The following is a 25,602-nucleotide window of genomic DNA, read 5'->3' on the forward strand; positions in this document are numbered from 1 at the left end:
AAGGATTAATTAGGGGGTGTGAGCTCTGGGAAAACCTGGCAGAGCCATCCAGCCACCATGCAGCCTGACCCCTGAGTGAAAGAGAAACTGAGGCTTGGAAGGAAGAGAGGGCTGCCCAGGGAAGATGTGGCCAGGCCATCGGGAGTCCTTGAGCCAAAGCTAGCCTCAGAGCTGTCCGGAGGCTTCTGTTATACTCAGTCATGACCAGGAGCAGCCCAGGGGTGATGTGGCCTCTGCACAGAGACAGCACTGAGGTCCAGAGTGAAGCCCCTGGTCTGTCAGTCCCGTCGTCGCAGGTGCGTGAAGTGTGTTTCCATGGCTGCAGCTGAGCACTGGGGCTGGGTGAGGGGTTCACAAGCTGGCACTGGTGCTTGACCTTGATGTCATATTGGAACGTAGAGGTGGGAGAGAAGAGTGTTCCAGGGAAGATGAGTAGTAACGCAGAAGCAGGAAAATATGGAATTGCCCGTGGAAAACATCATTTCATTTATGGTTGGAATGCAAGGTATGGACAGCTGTTAAAAGTTACTGGTGTGAATTCTGGAGTCAGGCAGCCTGGCTAGAATCCCAGCTGCTCCCTTAAGTTGGGTGAGGCCCCTAACATCTCTTTCTTCCATTTTCCTTATCTTTACTGTGGGAATAGTGATGGGATGATTGTGTCATTCCAACAACAACTTTTGAAACCAACTAGGTGTCTGGCAATTCAATTCTATGCTGATGTAACAAACCCGAGTGAGTGTAGACCCCAAAGTTGAGGGCTGAGTAGCACTGAAGTGACTGCCCACACTTAAGGTAGCAGCTGCCAGTGAGGTCCCCAGGCTACTTGCACGTCTGCCCACCTGGCTGTAAATTCAAGATTTTCCACACATTCGCCCCTCAGGTTCAATAATTCACTAGAATGACTCACAGAACTCAGAATAGAGCTTTGCTTAAAATGACCACTTTTTTATTTTTTATAAAGGGTGAAACTTAGGGACAGGCAAATGGGAGAGATGCATATAGGGCAAGGAAGGGGGTGGGGGACAGGGCTTCCTTGCTTGCTCCAGGCAGAGCTACTCCCCCAACACGATCAATAAGTTCACTAACCTATGTGTTTATGTTAGCATAAACACAGGTGTGGATGAGATGGGATTGTAAGAATAGCAAAAGACACTCCTGTCACTCAGGAGTAATGTAATGTTTATGTGAAATAGACATATGTGAAATATACCACCTTAATTTTTATAGCACAATTCAGTGGTGTTAGATACGTGCACGCTGCTATGTAGTCATCACCACCCTTCCATCCTCATGACTCTCTTCAGCATATAATACTGAAACTATACACGCATCCAGTAATTCCTCATTGTCCTCTCCTCCAGCCTGTCAATCAACATTACATTTTCTATCCTTATAGTTTTGACTATTCTAAGTTAACTCACATCAGCGGGTTCATAGAGCATTTGTCTTTTTTGTGACTTAAATAATGTCCTCAAAGTCTATCTCTGATGTTACATATTGCACAATTTCTTTTTTAAGGCTAGGTAATAGTTCATATGTATAGACCACATTAAAGCTCAACGTTCAGAAAACTAAGACCATGGCATCTGGTCCCATCACTTCATGGGAAATAGATGGGGAAACAGTGGAAACAGTGTCAGACTTTATTTTTTTGGGCTCCAGAATCACTGCTGATGGTGACTGCAGCCATGAAATTAAAAGACGCTTACTCCTTGGAAGGAAGGTTATGGCCAACCTAGATAGCATATTTAAAAGCAGAGACATTACTTTGCCAACAAAAGTCCATCTAGTCAAGGCTATGGTTTTTCCAGTGGTCATGTATGGATGTGAGAGCTGGACGGTGAAGAAAGCTGAGCGCTGAAGAATTGATGCTTTTGAGCTGTGGTGTTGGAGAAGACTCTTGAGAGTCCCTTGGTCTGCAAGGAGATCCAATCAATCCATCCTAAAAGAGATCAATCCTGGGTGTTCATTGGAAGGTCTGATGTTGAAGCTGAAACTCCAATACTTTGGCCACCTCATGCGAAGGGTTGACTCATTGGAAAAGACCCTAATGCTGGGTAGGATTGGGGGCAAGAGGAGAAGGGGACGACAGAGGATGAGATGGTTAGATGGCATCACTGACTTGATGGACATGGGTTTGAGTAGACTCCAGGAGTTGGTGATGGACAGAGAGGCCTAGTGTGCTGCAATTCACGGGGTCGCAAAGAGTCGGACACGACTGAGTGACTGAACTGAACTGATAGACCACAGTTTGCTTATCCATTCAACTGTTGGTGCACACTTGGGGTACTTTGATGTTTTCAGTTCAGTCGCTCAGTTGTGTCCAACTCTTTGCGACCCCATGGACTGCAGCACGCCAGGCTTCCCTGTGCATCACCAACTCCCAGAGCTTGCTCAAAGTCATGTCCATCGAGTCGGTGATGCCATCCAACCATCTCATCCTCTGTCTTCCTTTTCTCTTCCTGCCTTCAATTTTTCCCAGCATCACGGTCTTTTCTAATGAGTCAGTTCTTCACATCAGGTGGCCAAAGTATTGGAGTTTCAGCTTCAGCATCAGCCCTTGCAATGAATATTCAGGACTGATTTCCTTTAGGATTGACTGCTTTGATCTCCTTGCAGTCCAAGGGACTCTCAAGAGTCTTCTCCAATACCAACCACAGTTTGAAAGCATCAGTTTTTCGGTGCTCAGCTTTTTTTATGGTCCAGCTCTCACATCTGTACATGACTACTAGAAAAACCATAGCTTTGAATAGATAGACCTTTGTCGGCGAAGTAATGTCTCTGCTTTTAAATATGCTGTCTAGGTTTGTCATAGCTTGTTTTCCAAGCAGCAAGCATCTTTTAATTTCATGGCTGTAGTTACCATCTGCAGTGATTTTGGAGCCCAAGAAAATGAAATCTGTCACTGTTTCCATTGTTTCCCCATCTATTTCCCATGAACTGATGGGACTAGATGCCATGATCTTCATTTTTTGAATGTTGAGTTTTAAGCCAGCTTTTTCACTCTCCTCTTTCACTTTCATCAAGAGGCTCTTTAGTTCCTCTTGGCTTTATTACATAAGGGTGGTGTCATCTGACGTTACTGATATTTCTCCTGGCAATCCTGTTTCCAGTTTGTGCTACATCCACCCCTTCATTTCGCATGATGTACTCTGCATATAAGTTAAATAAGCAGGGTGACATATACAGCCCTGATGTCTTCTTTTCCCAGTTTGGCACCAGTCCATTGTTCAATTTCTGGTTTTAACTGTTGCTTCTTGACCTGCATACAGATTTCTTTTCCATTATAGTTTATTATAAGCTATTGAGAATTGTTTCCTGTGCTATGCTGTAGGTCCTTGTTGGTTATCTATTTTATATACAGTAGTATGTATATTTTTTAATCCCAAACTCCTAATTTATCCTTCCTCTGCCTTTCCCTTTCATGGCCATAAGTTTGTTTTGTTTGTAAGTCTATTTCTATTTTGTAAATAAGTCCGTTTGTTTCCTTTTTTAAGATTCCACATTTAAGTGATGTCATATATTTGTGTTTCTTTGTCTGACTTCACTTATTATGAAAATCTGCAAATGACCTTATACTATTCTTTTTTTATGACTGAGTAATATTACATTGTGTATATAGACCACATCTTTATCCATTCATCTAATGATGGTCATTTCCACTGTATAATTGTAAGGGATTTGATTTAGGACATAACTGAATGGTTTAGTGGTTTTCCCTACTTTCTTTAATTTAAGTCTGAATTTTGCAATAAGAAGTTCATGATCTGAGCCACAGTCAGCTCCCAGTCTTGTTTTTGCTGACTGTATAGAGCTTCTCCATCTTTGGCTGCAAAGAATATAATCAATCTGACTTCATTATTGACCATCTGGTGATGTCCATGTGTAGAGTCTTCTCATGTGTTGTTGGAAGAGGGTGTTTGCTATGACCAGTGCATTCTCTTGGCAAAACTCTATTAGCCTTTGCCCTGCTTCATTCTGTACTCCAAGGCCAAATTTGCCTATTACTCCAGATATCTCTTGACTTCCTACTTTTGCATTCCAGTCCCCTATGATGAAAACGACATCTCTTTTGGGTGTTAGTTCTAAAAGGTCGTGTAGGTCTTCATAGAACCATTCAACTTCAACTTCTTTGGCATTAGTGGCTGGGGCATAGAATTGGATTAGTGTGGTATTGAATGGTTTGCCTTGGAAACGAACAGAGATCATTCTGTCATTTTGAGTTTGCACCCAGGTACTGCATTTTGGACTCCTTTGTTGACTGTGAGGGCTTTCTTCATTTCTTCTAAAGGATTCTTGGCCACAGTAGTAGATATAATGGTCATCTGAATTAAATTCTCCCATTCCAGTCCATTTTAGTTCGCTGATCCCTAAAATGTTGATGTTCACTCTTGCCATCTCCTGTGTGACCACTTCCAATTTACCTTAATTCATGGACCTAACATTCCAGTTTCCCATGCAATATTGTTCTTGACAACATCAGACTTTATTTCTATCACCAGTCTTATCCATGACTGAGTGGTGTTTTCACTTTGGCTCTATCTCTTTGTTCTTTCTGGAGTTATTTCTCCACTCTTCTTCAGTAGCATATTCGGCACCTTCTGACCTAGGGAGTTCATCTTTCAGTGTCATATCTTTTTGCCTTTTCATACTGTTCATGGGGTTCTCAAGGCAAGAATACTGAAGTGGTTTGCCATTCCCTTCTGCAGTTTAAATTGAAGAAAGTAGGGAAAACCACTAGACCATTCATGTATGACCTAAATCAAATCCCTTACAATTATACAGTGGAAGTGACAAATAGATTCAAGGGATTAGATTTGATAGAGTGCCTGAAGAACTGTGGACGGAGGTTCGTGACATTGTACAGGAGGCAGTGATCAAGACCATCCCCAAGAAAAAGCAATGCAAAATGGCAAAACGGTTGTCTGAGAAGGCCTTACGAATAGCTGAGAAAAGAAAAGAAGCTAAAGGCAAAGGAGAAAAAGAAAGATGTACCCATTTGAATGCAGAATTCCAAAGAATAGCAAGGAGAGATAAGAAAGCCTCCCTCAGCGATCAATGCAAAGAAATAGAGGAAAATAATAGAATGGGAAAGCCTAGAGATCTCTTCAAGAAAATTAGAGATGCCAAGGGAATATTTCATGCAAAGATGGGCACAATAAAGGACAGAAATGGTATGGACCTAACAGAAGCAGAGGATATTAAAAAGAGGTGGCAAGAATACACAGAAGAACTGTATAAAAAAGATCTTCACGACCCAGATAATCACGATGGTGTGATCACTCACCTAGAGCCAGACATCCTGGAGTGTGAAGTCAAGTGGGCCTTAGGAAGCATCACTACGAACAAAGCTAGTGGAGATGATAGAATTCTAGTTGAGCTATTTCATATCCTAAAAGATGATGCTGTGAAAGGGCTGCACTCAGTATGCCAGCAAATTTGGAAAACTCAGGAGTGGCCACAGGACTGGAAAAGGTCAGTTTTCATTCCAATCTCGAAGGCAATGCCAAAGAATGCTCAAACTACCACACAGTTGCACTCATCTCGCATGCTGGCAAAGTAGTGCTCAAAATTCTCCAAGAGAGGCTTCAACAGTATATGAACTGTGAACTTCCAGATGTTCAAGCTGGATTTAGAAAAGGCAGAGGAACCAGAGATCAAATTGCCAACATCCATTGAATCATTGAAAAAGCAAGAGAGTTCCAGAAAAACATCTACTTCTGCTTTATTGACTACGCCAAAGCCTCTGACTATGTAGATCACAACAAACTGTGAAAATTCTTAAAGAGATGGGAATACCAGACCACCTGACCTGCCTCCTCTGTATGCAGGTCAAGAAACATCAGTTAGAACCAGACATGGAACAACGGACTGGTTCCAAGTTGAGAAATGAATATGTCCTGACTGTATATTGTCACCCTGCTTATTTAACTTACATGTAGAGTATATCATACGAAATGCCAGTCTGAATGAAGCACAAGCTGGAATCAAGATTGCTGGGAGAAACATCAATAACCTCAGATACACAGATGACACCACCCTTGTGGCAGAAAGCAAAGAAGAACTAAAGAGCCTTTTGATGAAAGTAAAAGAGGAGAGTGAAAAAGCTGGCTTAAAACTCAACAGTCAAAAAATGAAGATCATGGCATCTGGTCCCATCACTTCATGGCAAATAGACATGGAAACAATGGAAACAGTGACAGACTTTATTTTTGGGGGCTCCAAAATAACTGGAGATGGTGACTGCAGCCGTGAAATTAAAAGACACTTGCTTCTTGGAAGAACAGGTATGACCAACCTAGTAGACAGCATACTAAAAAGCAGAGACATTACTTTGCAGACAAGTTCCTCTAATCAAAGCTATGGTTTTTCCAGTAGTCACATATGGATGTGAGAGTTGGACTGTAAAGAAAGCTGAGCACTGAAGAGTTGATACTTTTGAACTGTGGTGTTGAATAAGACTCTTGAGAATCCCTTGGACTGCAAGGAGATCAAACCAGTCAATCCTAAAGGAAATCAGTCCTGAATATTCATTGCCAGGGCTGATGCTGAAGCTGAAACTCCAATACTTTGGCCACCTGATGTGAAGAAGTGACTCATTAGAAAAGACCATGATGCTGGGGCAGATTGAAGGCAGGAGGAGAAGGGGAAGACAGAGGATGAGATGGTTGGATGGCATCACTGACTCGATGGACATGAGTTTGAGCAAGCTCTGGGAGTTGGTGATGGACAGGGAAGCCTGGTGTGCTGCAGTCCATGGGGTCGCAAAGAGTCGGACACAACTGAGCGACTGAACTGAAACTTTATAAGTGGTTGATCTACTACCTTTCCTGTATGTGTGCCTTTACCAATGAGGTGTTTGTGTTTTTCACATTCTAGTGCGGTCTTTCTTTTTTCCTTAGAGAAGTCCTTTTAACGTTTCCAGTAAAGTCAGTTTAGTGGTGCTATAGTCTTCTAGCTTTTGCTTGTGTGTAAAACTCTTGGTGCTGCTAAGTCACTTCAGTCGTGTCCAACTCTGTGCGACCCCATAGACGGCAGCCTGCCAGGCTCCGCCGTCCCTGGGATTCTCCAGGCAAGAACACTGGAGTGGGTTGCCATTGCCTTCTCTGTAAAACTCTTGATCTCTCCTCTAAAACCAAAATGATAGCTTTGCTGGGTAGGGTATTCTTGGTTGTATATTTTTTCCTTACATTACTTGAAGATATTGTGCCACTCCTTTCTTGACTGAAAAGTCGGCTTCTAGTCTATTTGTGCATAACTGTTTGCCTTTCTTTTGATGCTTTTAAGATTTTCTCTTTTCCTTTAATTTTTCCATTTAATTATAATATGTCTTGGTGCAAACTTCTTTGGTTCATCTCACTGGGCATTCTCTGTGCTTCCTGAACCTGTGTCCTTTCCCAGGTTATGGAAGTTTTCAGCTATTCTTTCTTTAAATAAGTTCTCTTCACCTTTCTCTCTCTTCTCCTTCTGCAACCCATATAATGCCAGTGTTAGTATATTGGATTTTGTCATAGTTGTCTTAAACTATCCTCATTTTAAAGAAATTTATTGGAGGATCTACAATGTTGTGTTAGTTTCAGGTATATAGCAAAGTGATTCAGTTATACACATATTCATTCTTTTTCAGATTCTTTATCAATATATAGGTTATTACAGAATATTGAGTAGAGTGCCCTGTGCTATACAGTAGATCCTTGTTGATTATTTATGTATACTAGTGTGTGTATGTTAATCCCAGGCTCCTAATTTATCCCTCCTCATCTTGATCCCCTTTTGGTAACCATATGTTTGTTTTAAAAATATGTAGGTCTGTTTCTATTTTGTAAATAAGTTCATGTGTATCATTAAAAAAATTAGATTCCATATACGCATGGTATCATATATTTGTATTTCTCTGATTTACTTCACTTAGTATGAGAATCTCTAGGTCCATCTGTGTTGCTGCAAATGGCATTATTTCATTCTTTTTTATGGCTGAGTAATATTCCATTGTATACATATGCCGCATCTTCTTTATCCATACCTCTGTTGACGGACATTTAGATTGCGTCCCTGTCTTGGCTATTGTAAATAGTGCTGTGGTGAACATTAGGGTGCATGTATCTTTTCAAAGAAAGGCTTTCTTTAAATATATGTTCAGGAGTGGGATTTGTGGATCATATGGTAGCTCTGTTTTTAGTTTTCTAAGGAACCTCCATTCTATTCTCCTTAGTGGTTGTACCAATTTACTTTCCTAGCAACAGTGTAGGAGAGTTCCCTTTTCTCCACATCCTCATTGTATGCATATGTGTCCGGTCACAGTCATGTCCAACTCTTTATGACCCTTTGAATTGTAGCCCACCAGGCTCTTCTGTCTATGGGATTTTTCAGGCAAGAATACTGGAGTGGATTGCCATTTTCTCCAGGGAATCTTCCTGACCCAGGGACCAAACCTGAGACTCCTGTGTCTCCTGGCTTGCAGGTGGATTCTCTACCCACCAAGCCATTGGGGAAGACCCCCACATCTTCTCCAGCATTTACTGTTTGTAGACTTTTTGATGATGGCCATTCTGCCTGCTGTGAAGTGATGCCTTACTGTAGTTTTCATTTGCATTTCTTTGCTGATTAGTGATGTTGAGCATCTTCTCATGTGTCTGTTGGCCATCTGTATGTCTTCTTTCGAGAAATGTCGATTTAGGTCTTTTATCCATTTTTGGATTTGGTTGTATGTTTTCTTGACATAGAGCTACATGAGCTGTTTATATATTTTGGAGATTAAACTCTGGTTGGTTGCTTTGTTTGCAATATTTTCTCACATTCTGTGGGTTGTCTTTTTGTTTTGTTTATGGTTTCTTTCGCTATGCAAAAGCTTTAAGTTTAATTAGGTCTCATTTGTTTATTTTTGTTTTCATTTCCATTGCTCTGGGAGGTGGATCCAAAAAGATATTGCTGTGATTTGTGTCAAAGAGTATTGTTTTCCTCTAAGAATTTTATAGTGTCAGCCTTACATTTAGGTCTTTGATCCACTGCTGTCTAGTTTTCCCAGCACCATTTATTGAAGAGACTGTCTGTTCACCATTATATTATTCTTGCCTCCTTTGTCAGAGAAGTTATCCTAATTTTTTAAAATTATTTTTGTTCTTTTTTCTCTTCAGCTTGGGTAATTTCCAGTACTGTCTTCCAGTTCACTAGTCTTTTCCTCTGTGTCACCTAATCTGCTGTTGATTCCTTTTGTTGCAGGGAGGAAGCCAATTCTGACTCCATGTTGGAAATGTTTCTTTGACTTGCTTTTCATTGTTTTTGTTATTATAATCATACAGAATGGTTTACTTCAGAGAATCCTGCCCCTCTGCCTAAACTAAAGTTCCTTTGTCAGAGCCCTGTCCACATGTGAATGGCAGGAAGGAAGAAATTAACACATCTCTTTCCTGAGGCTTGCCATTATAGGAGATGTTTGCAAGATTACTGGACTTTTTACTTCACTTCCTCACCTCCCCTCATCTCTAATCTATAAAAGAACCTGGCATCCAGACCCCAGTAAGATGGTTATTTTGAGGTAGTAACCTGCCATCTTCTTGGCCTGCTGGCTGTCTGATTAAAGTCTCTTCCTTGCCTCAACACCTTGTCTCTTGGATTCATTGACCTGTTGTGGAGCGAGCAGAGTGAGCTTGGACTTGGTAACACTTATGCCGTATTATTTATTTCAGTCATTGTATTCTTTAGCTCTGTTTGGTTTTTCTTTAAACTTTCTAAGTCTTTTTAAACTTATTACTGCATGCATCCATTCTTCTGAGTTAGTTGAGCATCTTTATAATCATTACCTTGAACTATTGGGTAAATTGCCTATCTCCACTTAGTTCTTCTTCTCAGTTTTATCTTGTTCCTTCATTTGGAACATACTCCTCTGTATCCTCATTTTGCCTAATTCTGTGTTTCCATGTGTTGGTAATTCAGTTGTGTTTCCTAATCTTGAGGAAATGGTCTTATGTAGAAGACATTCTATGAAGGGGAGCCCACTCCCTTCTGGTTACCTCATGTAGGCTGTGTTGACTGTTATGTTGTGGTTGGTATGACTACTGTGGGCACATTGGTATCTGGGTCTGATCCCTGGCCCAGTTGACTACACAGCCCTAGTTCAAGCCACCCCTGTTGGCTTGCTGTTAGATGGGGAGGGGTCCTGGCATGGCTGGTTGCATGGCATGGGGGTTGCCCACAGCTGGTGCTGGCCTGCTTGTTGGTGTGGCCTAATCCTTGGGTCCTGAGGGGTCCTGGGATTGATGCCAATCCACTAGTGGATGGGTCCTGGGCTGGCTGACTGTGGGGCCAGAGGGACCTGGGAATGATGCTAGTCTGCTGTGGGTGGCTGGCGGGAGGATTCCAGAATGATGCTTGCCAGCACCAGTGTCTTAGTGGTAGAATGAGCTCCCCAAAATGACTGCTGGCAGTGTCTATGACACCAGGGGAAGTTTCAGTAGTCTCCTGCATCTCCAAGAGGCTCTCCAAATCAGTGAGTTTGACCCAAATCCCTGCAAAGTACTGAGTCTGCACCGGGACTTGAATTATGTGAGATTTTCTGTGTGCCCTTTAGGAATCTCTGTTTTCTACATCCCTCTGGTTCTCCCATACACAAGCTCTGTCACCCTTCAAAGCCACATATTCTGGGGTCTTGTTTTTGGTGCAGGACCTCCAAGTTGGAGAGCCTAATGTGGGCCTTAGACCCCTCCCTCTTTGGAAAGAACCTTTGCAGTTGTGGTTATCTTCCCATTTGTGGATTGTCTACCTGAGGTGGTGTGGGTCAGATCATATTGTGTCTCTACCATCCCTACCCATCTCATTGTGGTTCCTTCTTTATATATTTAGTTTTGGAAAAGCCTTTTCTGCTGGTCTTCAGATTCTGCTGGTCTTCTCATTGATAGTTTCTCTGTAATTGGTTGTAAGTGTTGTGTGCCCATGTGAGGAAGTGAGCTCAGTTCTACTCTACAGTCTTGGCTGCACCTTCGTTGCGTTTTCATTTTTACTCATCTCTGGGATTTTCCAGTTTCCGTTGTGAGTTTTTCTTTGATTCATTGGTTAACAGTGTGTTGCTTAATTTCTAAAATTTTGTGAATTTTGGTATTGATTTCTAACTTTAATCCTGTTGTGAACTAGAAAAATATTTTGTATAATATCTATCTTTAAAAAATTTGAGACTTGTGGCCTAACATATGCTCTACCCTGGACAATGTCCTATGTGCACTTGAGAATAATATGTATTCTCTTGTTGCTGGCTAGAGTGTTCTGTATATGTCTATTATATCTAGTTGGTTTATTGTCTTTTTAAGTCTTCTATTTCCTTACTTACCTTCTGTCTAGTTATTTTATCCACTATTGTGAGTAGAGTATTGAAGTCTCCAACTCTTACTATGGAGCTCTCTATTTCTCCCTTCAGTTCTGTCCGTTTTTGCTGCATTTGTTATATTTTGATGGTCTGTAATTAGATATATGACTTCCCTGGTGGCTCAGACGGTAAAGCGTCTGCCTACAATGCGGGAAACCTGGTTTCAATCCCTGAGTTGGGAAGATCTCCTGGAGAAGGAAATGGCAACCCACTTCAGTGTTCTTGCCTGGAAAATTAGATATATAAATGTTTATAATTGTTATATCTTTTTTCTGTGTTAAACCTTTTATAATATATGACATTCCTCTTTGTCTCTTATAACCTTTTATGATTTAAAGTCTATTTTGTCTGATATTACCATAGCCTCATCCCCTGCATGCCCAGTAACTTTGGGTTACTGTTTGCAGTGAAATCTTCTCCCATCTTTTCAGTTTCAACCTCCTTGTGTCTTTGGCTATCAAATGATTCTCTTGCATTAATTAGCCCTTTATATTATGTAGAAAACAAGATTTGGAGTTACAAACCAAAGTTACAGCAATAATAACTTTTACACTAATAATTTTTTCTTTAAATGTGTTAATTTCTTAAACCATGTTGAAAACAAAAAATGCAATTACACATCGTGTTTATAATAGCTTTTATAATTTCCCATGTGTTACCTTTATTGAAATCTTCATTTTTCAATACAGCTTCAAGTTACCATCTAGTGTTTTTTCATTTCACCTTGCCGGACTCCCTTGAGCATTTATTTCAGGGCAGGTCTAATGGTGAAGAACTCCCTCAGCTTTTGCTTATCTGGGAATGTCTTAATTTCTTCTTCATTCTTAAAAACAGTTTTTCTGGATATATAGGATTCTTGGTTGAAAGTTTTTTTTTTTTTTTAGCACTTTGAGTATATGGCTCACTGTCTTCTGGACTCTAAAGTTTCTGATGAAAAATCTGATAATCTTATTGAGGGTCCGTTGTATGTGATAATTTGCTTCTTTCTGCCTGCTTTCAAGATTTTTTCCCTTGATAGATTGATTATGATGTATCTTGGTGTAGGTCTCTTTGAGTTCATCTTAACTTGGAGATTATTGACCATCTCGGATGTTTATACTCATGTTTTTCATTAAGCTTGAGGAGTTTTCAGCCACTATCGCTGCAGCTATTCTCTCTTCCCCTTTTCTCTCTTCTTCTGGGACTCCTATGATGCATATGTTGGTACACTTGATGGTGTCCCACAGATCCCTTAGTCTCTGTTCACCTTTCTTCAATTTTTTTTTTCTTTCTGATCCTCAGATTTGATAACTTTTGTGGCCTGATCTTCAAGTTTGCTAATTCTTCCTTTGGCCTACTCAAATCTGTTTTTGAATGCCCCTGGTGAATTTTAAGGCTTCCCAGGTGGCTCAGTAATAAGAATCTGCCTGCCAATGCAGGAGACACAAGAGATGTAGGTTTGTTCCCTGGGTTGAAAAGATCCCCTGGAGTATGAAATGCAACCCAGTCCAGTGTTCTTGACTGGAAAACTCCATGGACAGAGGAGCCTGGTGGGCTACAGTCCATGGGGTCATAAAGAGTTTGATGTGACTGAGCAACTGAGCATGCACAGTGAACTTTTAAGTTTGTTGTACTTTTCAAAAGCTACAGAACTTCTTTTTAGGTTTTTTTATCTCTATTTTTGAAAAATTTATTTATTTAATGTATTTATGTTTGACTGTGCTTGGTCTTCATCGCTGTGCATGGACTTTCTCTAGTTGCAGCGAACAGGTTCTACGCTTTGTTGCAGTGTGCAGGCTTCTCACTGTGGTGGCTTCTCTTGTTGTGGAGCACAGGCTATAGGTATGCGTACCTCTGGTCTTGCAGTCTTCAGTAGTTGCAGCGTGTGGGCTCAGTAGCTGCTGCACAGGGGCTCTAGAGCATGGGCTCAGTAGCTATGGCTCACAGACTCAGTTGCCCCATGGTGTGTGGAATCTTCCTGGACCACAGAAACACATGTCCCCTGCATTGGCAGACAGATTCTTAACCACTGGACCACCAGGAAAATCCTGTCTCTTTATTTAGTTTCTATTTTGTTCACAGTGCAGTTTTTTGACCTTCTTGCATCATCCTTTAATTCTTTGAGCATTTTTAAGACAGTTGTTGTAACATCTTTGTCTAGTAGATCTGCCATCTGGTCTTTTTCAGGGAGAGTTTATGCTGGCTTTATTTTACCTTTTGAATGGGCCACACTTACCTCTTTCTATGACTTGTGATTTTTGTTATTGAATGCTAGACTTTTGAATCTAATAATGTCACTCTGGAAATCAGATTATCCCCTTTCCCCAGGGTTTGCTCTTTGTTATTGTTTTATTTTTGTAAACTGTCTCTGAGCCAGTGATCCATTTAAAGTGTAAACTTAAGGTTTTCTGAATCTTTTCTGAGCCTTTTCATGAGCATGTGAAATTACTTTCTAATTTCATCCATATATTAGTTGTTTTGAATGTCCTAATGTCTGGCTCCCAGAGTCTTTATTGGTGTGGAGATGTGGAGGAAAAGGAGGTTAGAGTTAAGGGTGGGAAATTGAGTCAATGCCAATGAAAACCACTATGAGATACCATCTCACACCCATTGCTGTTGTTCAGTCACTCAGTCCTTTGTGACTTTCTGCGACCCCATGGACTGTAGCACACCAGGCTTCCCTGCCCTTCACTATCTCCTGGAGTTTGCTCAAACTCATGTCCGTTGAGTCGGTGATGCCATCCAATCATCTCACCCTCTGTTGCCCCTTCTCCTCTTTCAATCTTGCCCAGCATTGGGGTCTTTCCCAATGGGTCGGCTCTTTGTGTCAGGTGGCCAAAGTATTGGAACTTCAGCATCAGCTTCCAATGAATATTCAGGGTTGATTTCCTTTATTATTGGCTGGCTTGATCTCCTTGCTGTCCAACGGACTCTCAAGAGTCTTCTCCAACACCACAGTTTGAAAGCATCAATTCTTTGGCACTCAGCCTTCTTTATGGTCCAACTCTCACATTGTACACGACTACTGGAAAAACCATAGCTTTGATTATACAGACCTTTGTCAGCAAGGCAATGTCTCTGCTTTTAAATATGCTGTCTAGGTTTTTCATAGCTTGTTTTCCAAGGAGCAAGCATCTTTTAATTCCATGGGTGTATTCACCATCTGCAGTGATTTTGGAGCCCAAGAAAATAAAGTCTGTCACTGTTCCCCATCTATTTGCCATGAAGTGATGGGACCAGATGCCATGAACTTGTTTTTTGAATGTTAAGTTTTAAGCCAGCTTTTTCACTCTCCTCTTTCACCGTCATCAAGAGGCTCTTTAGTCTTGCTTCCCTTTCTGCCATTAGGGTGGTGTCATCTGCATATCTGAAGTTATTGATACTTGTGCCAGGAATTTTGATTCCAGCTTGTGCTTCATCCAGCCCAGCATTTTGCATGATGTACTCTGCATATAAGTTAAATAAGCAGGGTGACAATATACAGCCTTGACGCACTCCTTTCCCGATTTTGAAACAATCTGTTTGTTTCATGTCCGGGTCTAACTGTTGCTTCTTGACCTGCATACAGGTATTGCAGGAGACAGTTAAGGTGATCTGGTATTCTCATATAAGAATTCTCCACAGTTTGTTTTGATCCACATAGTCAAAGGCTTTAGTGTAGTCAGTGAATGAGAGGTAGATGTTTTTCTGGAATTCCCTTGCTTTTTCTATGATACAACAGATGTTGGCAATTTGATCTTTGATTCCTCTGCCTTTTATAAACCCAGCTTATACATCTGGAAGGTCTCCGTTCACATACTGTTGAAGCCTAGCTTGAAGGACTTTGAGCATTACTTTGCTGGCATGTGAAATGAACTCAATTGTGTGGTAGTGTGAACATCCTTTGGCATTTCCCTTTGAGATTGGAATGAAAACTGACCATTTCCAGTCCTGTGGCCACTGCTGAGTTTTCCAAATTTGCTGGTATTTTGAATGTAGCACTTTAACAACATCATCTTTTAGGATTGGAAATAGTTCACATGGTTATCCAGGTCATTAAGATCTTTTTTGTACAGCTCTCCTGTGTATTCTTGTCATCCCTTCTTAATCTCTTCTGTTCCTTACCATTTCTGTCCCTTATTGTACCCATCTTTGCATGAAATATTTCCTTGGTATCTCTAATTTCTTGAAGAGATCTCTAGTATTTCTCATTCTCGTTTTCCTCTTTTTCTTTGCATTGTTCATGTAAGAAGACTTTATCTCTCCTTCCTATTCTTTCGAACTCTGCATTCAGATGGGTATATCTTTCCCTTTCTCCTTTGCCTTTCTTTCACTTCTCTTCTTTTCTCAGTTATTTGTAAGGCCTCCTCAGACAACCATTTTGCCTTGTCGCATTTCTTTTTCTTGGGGATGATTTTGTTCATTGCTTCTTGTACTGTGTTCACCAATTAGAATGGCCATTATCAAAACACAGAATAACAAGTGTTGACAAGGACATGGAGAAATTGAAATGCTTGTGCATTGCTGATGGAATATAAAATGGTGTACTGCTGTGGAAGAGTTTGGCAGCTCCTCAAAGAGTTTAACTTAGAATTGCCATTTGATCCAGCAGTGCCACTTCTAGGTATACCTCCAAAAGAACTGAAAGCAGGAACTCAAGTATTTGCAAGTCAGTGATCATAGAGGCCTTATTCACAATAGCCAGAAAAGGTGGAAATAGCTAGATGTCTACTGATAGATGAGTGGATAAACAAGATGCGACATATACAGTCAATGGAATATTATTTAGCCTTAAAAAGGAATGCAATTCTGATACATACTACAGCATGAATAAACCTTGAGGATAAATGATTGTGCTAAGTGAAATAAGCCACACAAAAGGACAAATAATGCATGATTCCACTCATATGAGGCATGTAGAGTAGACCAATTCATAGAGAGAGAAAATACAATAGAGCATAATAAGGTTAACAGAGGCTGGGGAGAGAGAGGAGTGAGGAGTTATGGGCACAAACTTCTGTTTGGAGATGATGAAAAATAGACAGTGGTGATAGTTGTATAACATGGTGAATATACTTAATTCTACTGAATTGTATACTTATATATGGTTAAAATGGTAAAGTTTATATTGTACTTATTTTACGATAAGAAAACAGACAAGCCCCAGAGTAACAGTAGAACATGGCATTTTCTGAAGCTGAGATTATTTAAAAAATTTTTAACTTGTAATTTGCCTTGAATATGTCTGCATTTAAGAGAGTTCCCTTCGCACTTTCTAGTACTCTAAAAGAAGCCTAATCCAGTAACAGAAATATTGAGTCTCTACAACACAACTCAATATACTTAGAACACAAAGACAGTGCTTACTACCTGTTTTGATCTTCTTTTAATTAAGAAAATGGAGGCATTGAAAAGGCTAATTTTTTTTACAGTTTTTGCAAAGGTGTATTCCTGTATGGCCACCACTCTTCATGTTACAGTTGGCATATCTGCTCTTCAGATTCATCCGTGTTGTATGCGTTGCTTATTGTTGAGTGGTATTCCATTGTGTGGAATACTGCACTGTATTTATTCCCTGGTTGCTAGATATCTGGGTTATCTTCAGTTTGGCTATTATGGCTAAAACTGCTGTGAATGTTTTAGTACGATTTCTGAGTGGGCTTAGGCTTTCATTCATCTTTGGTAAACACCAAGGAGTGGGATTTCTGGGTTGTATAGCAATTCAATATTAACTGGGGGATTTCTGCAGAAACTAACACTTGTGGCTGGTGATTTTTATTTTGGCCAGCCAAAAATGAATTCTTTTATTTAACTAAACACTTTTCAGGTTATTACATTCAGTGGTTACACCTGACTCAACCTGTAAATCTTCTCCAGCACCATGAGTTTCATTTTCACTTTTTATATCAGAAGCAGTCACTAAGGTTTTTTTGTCTTTTTGTTGGTTTAATATTCATACCATATGAATCAGAACATTCTGAAGAATTATCATCTTCTGAGACACTAGTATACAGGTTGTGTGGACAATCAGAGAAAGTATCTGCATAAAATTCACTGAAAAATTCTTCGCTCAAAATTCCACGATGCGTCATTTTTGAAAATTTTATGGTAATAAACTTGTGTTTATAATATATACAAGGTTTGAACAAAAATCTGATGGAGCAAAATGTGAATGATAACGACAGTTACAAGTTGCATAATGAACCTCTGATCAATTTTAAGCTCTAATAACTTCGCACAGTTATGTTAATTGTATTACTCTCTAAAAATGTATTGCTAAGTCTCCAATCAATAATGATAACAAAAGACATACTAATATGTCTCCAGTGAGTAAGTATTTAACTGTATTTAACTTTGACACTGACAAACTATCTTCTAAAGTGGGTGTACTATTTTAAATTCCCACTAGTAATGTATGAGAGTTCCAGTTGCTTTCTATTCTGCACAGTATTTGGTATTACCGATAGTCTTAGGTATATAAATGAGTGTGTGCAAGTATATTCTGCCAGTCTGTCTTCTCTTTTGATTTTCTTAACAGTATCTTTTGGAGAGCAAAATTTTTAAGTTGTAATTTCATTTCATCAATTTTTTCTGACTCATTCATCCTTTTTGTGTTTTATCTATGAACTATTTGCCTAATCGGAGGTCACAAGAATTTGTTTTCTTCCAGAAGGTTTATAGTTTTAGCTCTTGTATTTAAGTATGTCATCCATTTGCAAATAATTTCTGTGTATGGTATGACATAAGGTCAAACTCATTTTCCTGCATATGGTGTGACATAAGGATCAAGTTCTAATAATAGCAGTATATTTTGAAAAGATGATCATTTAACCATTGGATTATCTTGGCACCTTTGGCAAAAATCAGTTGGCTGTGAATATGTGGGTCTCCTCCTGACTTTAATGGTTTTCTTGATCTGTATGTCCTTTCTCATCCCATACAACCCTGTACTGACTATTGCAACTTTGTAGGAACGCTAGAAATCAGGTAATCTAAGTCCTCCAACTTAATTCTTCTTTTCCAAAATTGTTTTGCTTACCTGAAGTCCTTTGCATTTTCATATAAACGTTGAATAAAGCTGTCAGTTTCCACAATTATATGGCTTAAATTTTCACTGGAATCATGTTGAATCAATAGATGAATTTGAGGAGGATTGACACAGCAATGACATTGAATCAATCTTCTGATCAATATACATGGACTATCTTCTCATTTGCATTGCATCTTTCTTTCAGCCGTATTTAGTATTTTTGGTGCCCAGGTTTTGCCCATATTTGATAAATTATCCCTAAATGTTTCATATATTAAAAAATTAAATTTCCATTTTACCAGTTATAAAAATATGATAGATTTTTGCATGATGACCTTATATCTGCAAATAAAGTTACTTCTCTTTTCCCAATCTGTGTGCCTTTCTTTTTCCTGTAATGCTGCACCTGATGGGACCTCTAGTACAAAGCTTAAATAAAAGAGTGAGAGCAGACATTCTTGCTTTGTTCATAATTTTAGGACGAAACTATCCAATTTTTCAAAGTTATTGTAATAACTATGGGGTTTGTTGCAGGTGACCTCTATTAGATAGAGGAAATTTCCTTCTATCCCTAGATTGCTGAAGACTTTTATGAGTTGGTGTAGAATTTTGTTAGGTGCTTCCTCTACACCTGTTAAGATGATCATGTGGCTTTTCTTTTTGCTCTGTAAATATGATAGAAGTATGTAAAAATGATATAAATTGGTTTCTGAATGCAAAACAACCTTGCAGTCCTGGGATAAATTCCACTTGGTCATAAAGTATTTTCCTTTTGATAGACTACTCAAAATGATTTCTAAATATTTTGTCAAGGATTTTTGCATATACATTCAGAGAAATATTAGTGTGAAGTTTTTATTTATTGTCATGTCATTGTCTGGTTTTCCTATCAGGTTAATGCTGGCTCCACAGGCTAAAGTGGGAAATGTGTTTTATTTTCTGGATGAGCTTGTGTGGAATTTGTACAATAACTTCTGTAAAATTTTGGTAGAATTCACCAGTGAAGCCATCTGGTCCTGGAGTCTTCTTTGTGGGAAGAGTTTTTTAAAGTTTTATTTATTTATGGCTGCACTGGGTCTTTGTTGCTGTACATGGGCTTTCTCTAGTTGTGGCAAGTGGGAGCTACTCTCCAGTTGTGATGCGTTGGCTTCTCCTTGTAGTGGCTTTTCTTATTGTAGACACAGGCTCTAGAGCTTGTGGCACACAGGCTTAGGGCATGTAGGATCTTCCTGGGCCAGGGATTGAACGCATGTCCCCTACATTGGCAGGTGGATTCTTAACCATTGGACTACCCTGGAAGTCCTGTGGGAAGGTTTTTAACTAGCAATTTAATTTCTTTGTGATTGGACTAATCAGGTTATCTATTTCTTGTTATAGTGAGTTTTGGTCATGTCATTTTCATCAAAGCTATCAAGTTCATTGGCTTAAAGTTCACAATACTTCCTTTTCATCCTTTTACCCTGTAGAATTTGCAAGAATATCTTCTCTTATTCTTGACGATTTGTCTTCTTGATCTATCTGGCTAGAGGTTTATCAATTAATTTTTTCAAAGAATCAGGTTCTAATTTCATTGGTTTACTCACTGCTTTTTTGTTTTCTATGCCACTGATTTCTTCTATTATTGCCTTTCTGCTTCGTTTGGATTTAATTTTATTCTTCTAATTTCCAAAGGGGAATGCTTATGCCTTCTTTTTTGATATAAGCATTTAATATTATGAATTTTCTTATATGCACTGCTTTTACTGGATACTGCAACTTCTGATGTTGGATTTTCATTTTTACTTAGTTCTTTTTATTGTCAATTTTTACTTAGAAACATGTTACATAGTTTCATATAGTTTTGTGGGGCAGGGGGAGGGGATTTTCCACATGTATTTCTGTTAATGATTTCTAGTTTATTTTGTAGTCAGAGAAAACCACTTTGTTTTTAATTCTTTTGAATTTGAAGGTTGTTTCATGGCTCATAATAAGGTTTCTCTTCATGAATGTCCCATGTGTTGTTGAGAAAAAATGTGAATTGTTGAGTGGACTGTATTTGTTCACCAGAACAGAGAAATTTATGTTCTCTTTTTCTAAGGTTCGAAGTCCATATTGTAGTTGTTCTAATATATCCTCCCATTAATCTTAAGAAGTCTAAGTTTACATTTTCATGTTTTCATGGCTAATTTTAAGTTTACACACAGATTTGAAAAAAGTCTTTGCCCTTCCTTCTTTTTCTCCATTTTATGAAATGTGTGTTAGTCTTGCTGACATCTTCTACTCGTATTACTTACAGCCAGGCTTAAGTTTAGATGTAGATAGTGTAGGCTATTCTCACATGAGATGTGATACAGGCTAGTTAAGAGCATGGCTCTTAGTGTCAGATATTTTATTCTACTCCTTAATATGGGTGTGTTCATGGGCACATGGTGTTTCTGTCTTGTAAGGCTTCTGTGAAATCAGCTTTGACAATAGCAGCAAGGAATCTGTGCATGTGGCACAGGTCGGTGACACACTGTTACCAGATATGGGGGAGTGATGGGAAGTGCTGATGCGTTTTCATCTTCAGAACTTCTCTGATGAATCTAGAATTCATTAGCCATTTACCCATATAAATCGAGCACGGACTTCTTTGAGCTTCCTGTTAGAGTGATTATAGTATGAATGTGTCCTAAGAAGGTTTACTTATTCTTGTTTCCTAAACCTCTACCATGCTTATTGGGGCGGTTTCTTCGGTGACAGAAGTGAGGTGTCATGCTGGGAATGTGAAGCCATCAGAAAGGGGGTCCTCATGGGAATTTGTTAGGATGGGTGCTGGCGCTCCTCCCAGAGGCCTTGAGCACCTGTGTCATGTACCGTGAGGTTAAGCACAAGGAAGATACCTAGAAGTAAACTCACCAATCAGCATAGAAAGGCAGGAGGACAAGTAGAGTTTACTATTTGTCTACTATGTCTAGTGTTTCGTAGGACCCAAATAAGGGTATTACCAAATTGCTGAAATCATTTAACACATACAGAAGCAAAAGAGTAGTAAAGACATAGCTGAGCTCTTTTAACATGCAAATTATATTATCATTCAGCACACATGGCTGCATGGATTTGTGCTGGGCACTGGGGCAGGAGAGTGACCTGGCGGGTGGTCCACAGGATCCTGGTCCTGGGGGAGGGGCGTGAGTGACAGTGTAAGGGCTGAGGTGAGGAAGGCAAAGGCTGTGGGAGCGCAGAGGAAAGACACTGAAACCCAGCTCCCCAAGGGTGAGAGGTCACAGATCCGGAGTAGGGGGAGTAAAAACTTCTGGACGAGGATGCAAGCTCTGAGTTGGCCATTGGTTGTCACCTCTGACATTCCCAGAAACACCAGCTGCAGGAAAATCCCTGACTTAGTGGGGAAAGTCTAAACCACCGAGTTTACCCCAACTCAGCCCAAGATACACCCAGAGCAGGATGACTGTATACCCACTTTACAGAGTTTTCCAGAGAAAATCTTGACAATGATTAAAAGAAGGACAGCAAGTCAGACTTGTTGATGCATTTTATTGTGAGATGGGGAGTCTGGTAAAAAACTAGAAAATGACCATGGTGTAACAAGGAACTTAAAAATGAAGAGTCAGATTTGTAACTTACATACATGAATACAGGAACAAATTGGCACAAAATGTTAAACGTTGTTCCCAACACTGTTTACATGAGGTTATCCTAATTTGGCTTGCTAAGGAAATGAGAGTTTTATGGTTAGACTAATCTCTTAATAAAACTGCAGAGCATCATGCTATTAGTCACACAGTGAATTTCAAAATTTAAGAGTTTATATTAAAAACTGGGTAAAGGTAAAATGACTTGATTGCAGTTGTAAAACTAATACATTCCCATTTAAATTCTGTTCTACAGTCCAAGGCAAGTATAAATGTTAACATAACACTGTTAAATCAAATCTCAATGCAAGAGAACCAATTGCATCTCTACTTTAAATCTTATCAACTTTCCAAATTTTCATACTAAAATATATTATTGTATTAATACAAACTACAGTATTATACACTACACTGTGTAATAAATAAAGAAATATAAAAATAAGACACATAAATATAAAAGTTTTCTAAAACTAAAAGTACATATGTCAGTAAGAAGGGTATTAATACTGCCAAGTTTGAAGACATACAGTACAAAAATGTTGCACAGATCTATAAACTAAAAGAAATAAAATAATACTGATAGGTAAAAATCAGCTAATGTTGTTAATAAACTGGGTCCATAATAACTAACATTTGGAAACAGTTATGAGCCAAATAACAATGGCAGGTCCATGTTTGAAATGCAAGTACATGGATAAAGCAGATTAGAAAATTTCCCTTTCGTTTCGGTAGAGAAATTCTGAAAGTCAATTAACGCAAAATGAATACTGAGGAATTGGAGGGTGAAATGTCCCAGTGTTTGGCTTCTCTGACAGAGTCAGTGGTTTTTAAGTTTTATTTTGGAATTTTGATACAAGAAACAAATCAACAAATGCTAGTTATTGTAGGCCACGCATGAACGGAGGCTGGTCAGAGCCTTGAAAATACTGATAAATGGCACTTACAGCACACAGGTCTTGCTTAAGGCCAGAGGAGATACAAAGCTTCATATCACATCCTTCATATTTGTGTACCACGTACGCAAACACAATTACGAACACTGATTCTGACGACTCTGTTGTCTCACCAGTATCAACACTGTTAGTCCCTGCAATCAGAACTCAACGGCAATCTTGTCAACTCCATTTTAAACCACATGAGTAAGAAACTTCAGCTCTTCTAGCGGCTGCTTTCTTAAGGCTAACAATACACTTTAAATGAGAATACGCTCTACTGTGACATCTAAATATTAGAAATGACTACCTTCTAGGTTGAATTTAGAAAAGGTAGTTAGCACGGTTTGGAACTGCATTATACTTCTCCGTGAAGGGAATTCTGTAGTGCAGAAGTTCTCACATTTTAAAAAACATAATAAAATACTGAAGCGGATTTAGCATATGTTTACCAATAAAAAATTATAAAATTTCTCCCAATTGTACAGCTTAAGAATAAACCAACGTAAGAGTGCTAATTAATACTGATAAAATGAAACAATGTCAGGTGCTCATCCACTCAATCAGCTTTCTTTAACCTGTTAAATCTCTGCTTTCTGAGTCATTAAGTTTTCTAATCTGCTTCATGTTACAAACTTGTTCCTAACTTTGAAAAATGCATGAAAAATTACTAGGTCTGAGGTTCAGGCACACCCGGATTTTTTTTTGTGTGGTTTTTTTTTTTTTGATTTTGTGTTTTTTTAAATTTTTACTTTACACAGTAGTGAACAGAAATCACAGTATACAGGTTACTGTGTTTCCATGAAAAGCATGTATAATATAGAACAAACTTCATTACCAATTAGAATTTTCTTTCTTTTCTAGAAAAACTATTAGGCTTCATTTGTTTTCTCTTCGGACACCTGCTCGCTGCCCTCACTGACTTTGTGTTCTAAGCGGTGGGCTTGGCTTCCAGCCCCCGCCCCCTGCCCCACACCTTCCGTTTCTGCTCTCTCCCCCTCATCCTCCGCCTCCTCGTCCTCGTCCTCCTCATCGTCCATCTCCTCCTCCCCGTCCTCCACCTCCTCCTCCACCTCCTCCGCCCCTCGCGCCGCTCCACTTCCCTTCTCCTCCAGCTCCTCCAGCTCCCGCTCCTCCTCCTCCTCTTCCTCCTCCTTGTCGCTGTCCTCATCCTCCTCCCGAGTCGAGCTCTCCCTCTCGTCCGAGTCGCCCTGCCCCACGTGCTGCTCGGGCGGGACCCCTGGGCCTGCGGCCCCCGGCTCGGGGGGCTCCCGCTCCTCGGCCTCCCTCTTGCAGTAGGAGTAGCGGTGGTTCATGTGTTGGGAGTAGGAGCCCGAGTGGGAGAAGCGCTTCCCGCACTTGTCGCATTGGTAGGGCTTCTCCCCGGAGTGCAGGCGCATGTGCTCGATCAGGTGATGCTTGTGTTTAAATGCCTTTTTGCAGATGCCACACTCGTGGGGCCTTTTACCTGAAAATAAGGGCACAGCTATGAAATATAGCGGCAAGGAGCTGCTAGGCCTTGGGGCACTTCCGGTTATGGAAATAGCCATCAGTTCAACTCTGCAAAATTGGCAGCTTCCTTAACATACATACCTGTGTGTTCGTATTTATGTCTCAACAGTGAGCTACTCTTTTGGAATATCTTATCACACAAATCACAAGCATACATTCCGTTTTCTGTCTTCCGCATTTTCTTTTTGGGGGGCGTGGAATCAGAGTCGTTCTGATCCTCTACGTTGGATACTCCTTCTGAGCTAGTGTCTTGCCTTTCATCCTAGAGGAGAAAAGGAAGTAGGAAAAGTTCATTTATGATTACAGGATAAACGACAGACATAAAAAAAAAGAGCTGAAGGAACCACTTTGATTTCTGCTTTCAACCTGACCAAGGGAAGGTTCAGGTGAGGGGGCAGTGCAGTCACAACAGCAAAAGCAGCCCAGGGTCAGTGGGCACTGAAAGAAAGGAAGCTGCAGAGAACACACTTAGTTCCCTATGTATCATTAATTTACGAGAAGTTTGCAGAACGTTTTAACTTATGAGTTTGCTAAATAGTTGTGAATTTCTAACTGCATCACTTACCTTCTGGGTTTCACTAAGTGAAAATTAAGATTCTAGTTCTTAAAAGTGGTCTTTAAATTGTATCTTCCAGGACCTTAGAATTTTGTGAACTAAACTTCATTGTCTCCTTGTAAAGAGAGAGGTTTGTTCTATCACTTTTCTAAGAAGCAAGACGGAAAAACAATGCAGGCGGGTCTGTTTTTAAACAAGAATCTTTGCTTGATGGTGAATCTTCAGAGTTTTGGCTGAGGGTTAGGGAGAAAACTTTGGCAGCAGGGTCTCCCGTAGGTGGAAGAATTCTGCAGGGAGCCTGCAGTGGGATTGGGCCCCTAAGATCCTGTGTCTTTCCTGAAGACTTCCATCCTTCACACACATTTCCCACAAGTTTAGAGGTTTCCCACAATTTCTTACAGCTTTGTAAGGTGGGAGAGGACTTCCCTGGTGGTTCAGTGGTAAAGAATCCACCTGCCAATGCAGGAGATGTGGGTTTTATCCCTGGTGCGGGAAGATTTTCTGGAAGAGGAAATGTCAACCCGCTCCAGTATTCTTGCCTGGGAAATTCCACGCACAGGGGAGCCTGGCGGGCTGCAGTCCATGGGGTCGCCAAGAGTCAGATAGAACTGAGCTCAGCGACTAAACAACAACAAGGTGGGGAAGTG

The 25,602-nt window shown here is 40.0% G+C and overlaps 1 protein-coding gene and 1 long non-coding RNA gene across 13 annotated transcripts in view; one reads left to right on the top strand and one right to left on the bottom strand.

Annotated features, from left to right (window-relative positions):
* The window catches only part of LOC145531422 (uncharacterized), a 62,993-nt gene that overhangs the window by 25,943 nt on the left and 11,448 nt on the right, over window positions 1–25,602 (top strand). The window lies entirely within an intron of this gene.
* The window catches only part of ZEB1 (zinc finger E-box binding homeobox 1), a 192,231-nt gene continuing 188,466 nt past the window's right edge, over window positions 21,838–25,602 (bottom strand). For all 12 annotated transcript variants that reach the window (XM_081553863.1, XM_081553860.1, XM_081553861.1 and 9 more), the window contains 2 exons: window positions 24,481–24,661; window positions 21,838–24,355 (listed from right to left, as the gene is read on the bottom strand). In XM_081553863.1, the coding sequence (XP_081409989.1) occupies window positions 23,760–24,355; window positions 24,481–24,661 (777 nt within the window). In that variant the 3' untranslated portion in view covers window positions 21,838–23,759. The remainder of the gene's footprint in view (window positions 24,356–24,480; window positions 24,662–25,602) is intronic.

This window comes from Giraffa tippelskirchi, chromosome 13 (genome assembly GCF_054371585.1).
Source record: "Giraffa tippelskirchi isolate mGirTip1 chromosome 13, T2T-mGirTip1v1.2.pri, whole genome shotgun sequence".
Taxonomy (NCBI): domain Eukaryota; kingdom Metazoa; phylum Chordata; class Mammalia; order Artiodactyla; family Giraffidae; genus Giraffa; species Giraffa tippelskirchi.